General features: G+C 47.2%; 1 protein-coding gene across 1 annotated transcript; it reads left to right on the top strand.

The window, feature by feature from the left end:
• The first annotated feature begins 935 nt into the window (after positions 1 to 935).
• RPL14 (ribosomal protein L14) lies at positions 936 to 5170 on the top strand. Its single transcript, XM_038129658.1, has 6 exons — positions 936 to 991; positions 1706 to 1807; positions 2389 to 2483; positions 3838 to 3937; positions 4300 to 4353; positions 4888 to 5170. The coding sequence occupies exons 1-6, from the start codon at positions 989 to 991 to the stop codon at positions 5068 to 5070; spliced, it is 537 nt and encodes a 178-aa protein (XP_037985586.1). The 5' UTR covers positions 936 to 988; the 3' UTR covers positions 5071 to 5170.
• Positions 5171 to 6584: the final 1414 nt, after the last annotated feature.

The raw sequence follows: 6584 nt of genomic DNA, 5'->3' as shown, positions 1-6584 counted from the left end.
CAGGATCAGGGTGAGAATGGAAGCTGGAAAACTCATGGGTTGAGATAAAGACAGTTTAATAGGGAAAGTAAAAACCACACACACAAATAAATAAAACCAAGTAATTAATTCATTGTTCCTCATGGGCAGGCTGCTGTTCAGCCACCTCCAGGAGAGCAGGGCTCCATCACACATAGTGGTGACTCGGGGACACAAACACCATCACTCCAAATGTGCTTCTTCCTTCTTCCCCTACTTTATAAACTGAGCATGACGTCCTAAGGTCTGGAATATCCCTTTGGTCAGTCTGGGTCACCTGTCCCAGCTGTGTCTCCTCTCAACCTCCCAAACTGCACTCCCAAATTCCCAGCCAGTGTGGCAGTCCGGAAAGCAGAAAAGGCCTTGGCTCTGCGCAAGCCCTGCTCAGCAACAGCAAACACATCTCTGTATTATCAACCCTGTGTTCAGCGCAAATCCAAAACACAGCTCCATACAGTGAAGAAAGGTAACTCCACCAGCCGAAAGAGGCACGAAGCGTACAAGCCCTCACACCAAAGAGCATTCTGACTTTAGGCAGTCTCGGTGCACCCCGCACCTCGCAGCGCAGGCTGCCCTCATGCTGGGCGGCGGAGCACCCCAGACAGGCACAGCTTAATGCGCTGCCTATGGAAGAGGGCGGGACCTGCAGGCGGTGAGAGAAGAACTGACTCTTCTGGAAAGGACCTCCTGCCGCCGTGCAGCGCGACGGGTGGGCACAGGGACCGGAGACCTGGGACACGAACGGGACACGAACGGGACACGAACGGGACACGGGCAGGGACGGGAGGGGACGGGAGGGAACGGGAGCTACGCGCGCTGACGCCCACAGCGCACGCGCGCGGCGGAGCCACGGCCACGGCGCGCGTCCCCGCGGCCGCCCCGCCCCGCCCCGCGCACGCGCAGCGGCGGCGCCGAGGTGGCTTCCGGGCGCCGGCGGGGCCGCCCCGCCCTCTCTGCTGCCGCCGCCATCATGGTACGTGCGGCCGTGCCCCGCTCCGCCGGCCCCGCCGCTCCCCGCCGCTCCCCGCCGCGCTCCCGCCGCGCTCCCGCCGCTCCCCGCCTCGGCCGCCCCAGCCCTCCCGCCCGCGCTTCCCTGCGCCGCCAGCCGCGGCGGCGGCGGGGAGCCCGCGCCCGCCTCAGCCGCGCCAGGCCGGGGCCGCGCTCCGCGTGCTGAGCGGGCTCGGGCAGGGCCGGGCTCGGAGCGCGGCGGGACCGTGGCCGCTTTGCTCAAGAGTAGGGGTTCGGTGCAACCCGGAAGCTTTCCAGGAGCTAAAGGGAGCTTAAGAGGAAGGATGGGGTAGGACTGTTTGCAGGAGCACGTGGTGATGGGGCAGGGGGGAAGGGCTTCAAACCGAAAGAGAGTAGGTTTAGATCAGATAGTAGGGAAAAAAACCCTATATTGTGGGGGTGTTGAAGCACTGGAACGGGTTGTCCAGAGAAATTGTGGATGCCCCATCCCTGGAAGTTTTAAAGAGCTGGTTGGATGGAGCTCTGAGCAACCTGGTGAAGTGCAAGATGTCCCTGCCCACGGCGGGGGGTTGGGACTAGGTGATCTTTAAGGTCTCTGTCCAATCCAAACCATTCTGTGATTTTTTTCGGGAGCTCTTTTAAAGACTCTCAGAGCCTTGAATCTGAAGATGGCCGTGGGTGTGTTCTCGCCTAACTCTGTCCATTCCTGCCCTCCCAGGTGTTCAAGCGCTTCGTGGAGATCGGCAGAGTTGCCTTCATCTCCTTCGGGCCACATGCTGGCAAGCTGGTGGCCATCGTGGATGTCATTGACCAAAATAGGGTAAGTTGTGAGTGCTGCCCCTGTATTTCCTCCTTTCTGCCTAAACAGAAGCTTGTGTGCTAAGGCTGTGTGTATTGACTTCAACAGAAATTCTGTTTTCAAATAAGCAGTTGACAGAAGGATAGGATTTAACAGCTGTTGTATTTGATACCTTTAGGAGCACGCTTTTGCCCGCCAGCGAGTGACACATCCCCCGCTCTGCTGTGTTTCCTTGGTGTAGAAGTGGACAAGGGATGTCAGTTGGAGTCTAAACTTATTAATTAAATGGCACTAATGTATGTGTAAAGTTAATATTTGGGCTAGGGGACTTTTCCTATGCACATCTTAGTTTTGTCTGCCTTTTTTTTTTTTAATTCAGTTTATTTTTTGTCAAAGGCAGGCCTTCAGATTTTTTTTTTTTTGTAAAGCTTGGGTTGTACAGGCAAGATTTAACTATCTCCACTTTTGTCTGCATAATACGTGTTTCAATTTGGGATGAGTGTTGTCAAGATACTGTTCACACATTATTAGGAAGCAGCTGTCTGAACGAAATGCAGTGTGAAAACTGCTGCAGACCCCCCACATTCATTTCCTTTTTTCAGGCACTGGTGGATGGCCCCTGCAGTGGTGTCAGGAGACAGGCCATGCCCTTCAAGTGCATGCAGCTGACTGACTTTGTCCTGAAGTTCCCACACAGGTGAGCTGGCATCTTTCTTGAGCTGTGTAAAAAAACCCCATGGTGTCACTTGGTGACTGATCCTTGCTAAGTCTAGAAGGTTCAAACAGTAGTGGATTAACAGTGAAAACTGGGCACACTGTGATACCTTAGTTGAATATATTTAGGTTTTCATTGCCAGTGTTGGCTGATCGCTGCTGTTCAGGAGCAATGGAAGTCTCGCAGCAGTCGAGGCATCTCACAGGTAGTTCTGTGGTGGATGGTGTGGGGGAAAGCAGTGTAAATGGTGCTACAGATTTGCTTTTGCTACTGCTTAAGTCACCTTCAGGTGTTAAATAGGCTCCCTGCCTACAGAACTATACTGGAATTGTAGGAGGCTGGAGTCATTCTGTTCTTTTGGCTCAGTTAATGTATGAATTTCTGTAATTTAGAATCAGAAAATGGCAGTGCTTCCAATCCTGAAGCAGTGCTAGGAGCAGCTGCTCATCTGAACAGTGAGGTGGCTTGGGAGCAGATCCCAGAGGTGCATGGTCAGTGGCACGGGGTCTGGTTGGTGGCCTGTGGTGTCCCCCAAGGTCCAATACTGGGCCCAGTATTGTTTAATTTACCCATCAGTGACTTGGATGAAGGGGCAGATGCCTTCTCAGCAAGTTCATTGATGACACAAAGCTGGGAGGAGTGGCTGATATCCCAGAGTGCTGTGCTGCCATTTAAAAGCATCTCAACAGGTTGGAGAGATGGGCAGAGAGAAAACTTTGGAAGTTCGGCAAGGACAGGTGCAGGGTCCTGCAGCTGGGGAACAATAATCCCAAGCACCTGTACAGGCTTGAGGCCAACTTGCTGGAAATCAGCTCTGCAGAGAAGGACCTAAGGGTCCTGGGGGACAATAAGCTGTCCCTGAGCCAGCAGCGTATTGTGGCCAAGAAGGCCAGTGGTGTCCTGGGGGCATTAGGAGGAGTGCAGCCAGAAGGGCAGAGGAGGTGATCCTGCTCTGGTGAGGCCACACCTGGAGTGCTGTGTCCAGTTCTGGGCTCATCAGGACAAGAGAGGCGTGGATCTCCTGGAGCTCAGGTGACTGAGCACTGGAACAGGTTTTACAGAGGTGGTGCAGTCTGCCTCATTGGAGATACTCAGGAGCCCCCTGGACACAATCCTGTGCCATGTGCTCTGGGATGGCCCTGCTTGAGCAGGGAGGTTGGAGTTGGTGACCCCCCTGTGGTTCCTTCCAACCTGACCCATTCATTGACTTGAAATAAGGTGTCTGAAGCAATGTAGTGGAGTCATCTTCCCTTGAATGAAATTTGGGAGGCCAACATCAGGGAGAACCTTTTTTTTAATAAAGACTGAGTATGATTTTGTGACTGTTCGAATGCAGCGCTCGTCAGAAGTGTGTGCGACTTGCCTGGGAGAAGGAAAATATAAATGAAAAATGGTCAGCGACAAGATGGGCAAAGAAGATTGAGGCCCGAGAAAAGGTAACAGTGTTTCACTGCATGAGGAGTGCATGTGCTGCTTCTGCTTTGTAAAATTAGGTACAGTCTAAAGGCTGCACGTTTTCAGTAGCAAGCTAGGATTAAAGGTAGACAAGGCATAGGTTTTTAACTTAACAGCTTAAACTTGTTGTATTTTAACAGTGAATGTGGTTTTGTTCAGTTATTTCTATAACAGCCTCTTTTCCTGCATCCTGGGATGGTGCAAAGGCCTTAAATTGTGAGCTAGTTCCAGAAGTGCAGCTAAACCTCATTTGGAGATGATCAGTTACTTCAGGAATGCTTTGGAATACTGAGTTTTACTACTTGTATGTACCAGAGTTTCACGACTAATTCTTTTCACACAGAAAGCCAAAATGACTGACTTTGATCGCTACAAGGTGATGAAAGCAAAGAAAATGGTAAGTGTTTGAGTGCTGCTTCTTTATGGGGTTAATGCTTACAGCTTTCACTTCAGAGTCACATCCAGTGTTAGTAGCCTACTTTCACAGCTGGCTTGGGTTATGGGATGACACTATGGGTGTGAATGCCTTGAATTTTCCGTACTTTTTTGTCACCACTTTCTCTTCTGCAGTTGGTCAGACTTGAACTTGTATAATCCATGTGTCAGTCCTCCCAGGTTACAGCTGAGGATGGAATTGCCAGCTGATAAAATCAAATATTCTGGATGGGTAGCTGTTAGTATTTCACCCTATGATGAAAATCATTACACATGAAATATTGAGATGCCTGAGCTACCAGCCAGAATGATAATGTCCACTTGGTAGATTGGAACAGTTTTAGGTGGAATTTGACATTTCAGATACAATGCATGGTGAAGGGTGATAATGAAAAGAGGCAGAATCTGAAAGCTTAGAATTTGAATTAAGGCACAGTGTTTGAACTCTTGCTCTTTTCATGCTGATGAAGTGTAAACATTTTCTTTTTTTTAACAGAGAAACAGAATCATCAAGCATGAAATGAAGAAGCTGCAGAGGATTGCTGCTAAAAAAGCCAAGAAGCCTGGAAAGCCAGGGAAGCCAGGGAAGGCACCCAAAGGCAAAAAGCCAGAGAAGGCACCCAAGGCTAAGAAGCCAGAGAAGGCACCAGCACCGAAGGCACAGAAGGCACAGAAATAAAATTAACTTCTGATTATGTATAATTCTGTGTCCTTGTTCTAATTTTAAAATTACAAACATTTGATTTAAATTTTAATCATACATTTGTTTTTATTTCTGACTGAGAGTGTTTGTCTGTCTCATTTTTTAATGTCCAAGTGTTGGATTCTCGTATTCCCCAGGAACATGCAGAAATGCTTTTGCCATGCTGTGCCCAGTACTCTGTACACAATGCCAGTTAAAATAATTGCATTTCCAGTTACTTGAAGTAGGTCAGATCTTGACATTTAAAAGCAGTCTGCTATTAGAATTGGTCGGGAGTGTACAATATTACTTGCACAGTGTTGAGTGCAGAATACACGAAAATAATCACACTAATGCTTCTGTATAAATTCAGGCACATGCTGAAAGGATGTGTTCGGGTTAGAGCATGAGAATGTCGGTGTTTGAAAGACTTGATGAACTGCTGTTCAAAGACTGAATTATTTTCTAAAAAAACTTCCGCAGTTTTTAAAGTAGTGACCTGGAGTACTTGGATGCTTCAGATGTCAAACACCATCTTTGCCCTGTAAGCACAGTTGCAGCAATTTGTGATGTACTAACAAGATGGAAATTGTCGGCATGTATTTCAGTATGCTTGCTTTTGGGATATTTAAGGATAAGATTTTGTGTCAAGAGCTGAGATTAGCTCCAATTCCTTAAACTATGCAGCATATAATTTCCACTATTTATTCAAAGTTATCAATTAAAAGGGAGCATGACTTAAAAATTAGTTCATCTGAAACACTGAACTGCTCAGTTTAGTCTTTGCATTATAAAATAGTGTTTACGAATCTCAGCGTCAGCATCCATGTAATTTCCTTGTTTCCTCCTGTAGTGTCTTGACAGGAGTTACGTTTTCTTCACATTGATTGGAGAAATCTTGTGAAGTCTGAGGTATCTGACAATTTAAAAGCAAATTACTTTTTCAGTCTAATATAAGTTGAAGGAGGAAGTATCTATTTTAAACACTGAAGGTTGTGAGACCTTTATATTGCCATACACATACTCAAATATATGTTGTCAAATACACTGATAGGCATATATTGCTAAAAACGTGCTTTAACTACATGGTTAGTGCTGCGTTATTTCAGCCAGCATTAGGCATATCCAAACACAATATACACTGTTGTCTTGAGCTATTTATATACCCTTGGAAATACAGAGTTCAAGCACATGGTTGATAGGAGGGGATATAACTGCTGAGGGAAAAAAAAATCAGAAATTATGCAAATTGGGACTAAAAGCCATGTTCAAGTGTCTGGAGACCTTGATTTTAAATTGGATTTTGAAGTGATTAAATCCACCTACTCTGAAACTCTTTTAACTTGAAAGTAACTTCAAAGTTCTATCAACCTGGAGGTCCTTTAAGGTGAGAGATTTGTCCCTTAGGGTTCTTGATTTTTTTTTTTTTTATGTACTACTGTTAAGCTTGGTTATATAAGACTGAGGGGAAAAAACGGTAAAAGTGCCTGTAGAGAAAATAGATGTGCCTT

This window comes from Motacilla alba, chromosome 2, assembly GCF_015832195.1.
Source record: "Motacilla alba alba isolate MOTALB_02 chromosome 2, Motacilla_alba_V1.0_pri, whole genome shotgun sequence".
Taxonomy (NCBI): domain Eukaryota; kingdom Metazoa; phylum Chordata; class Aves; order Passeriformes; family Motacillidae; genus Motacilla; species Motacilla alba.
This window is presented reverse-complemented; position numbering and strand designations above follow the sequence as displayed.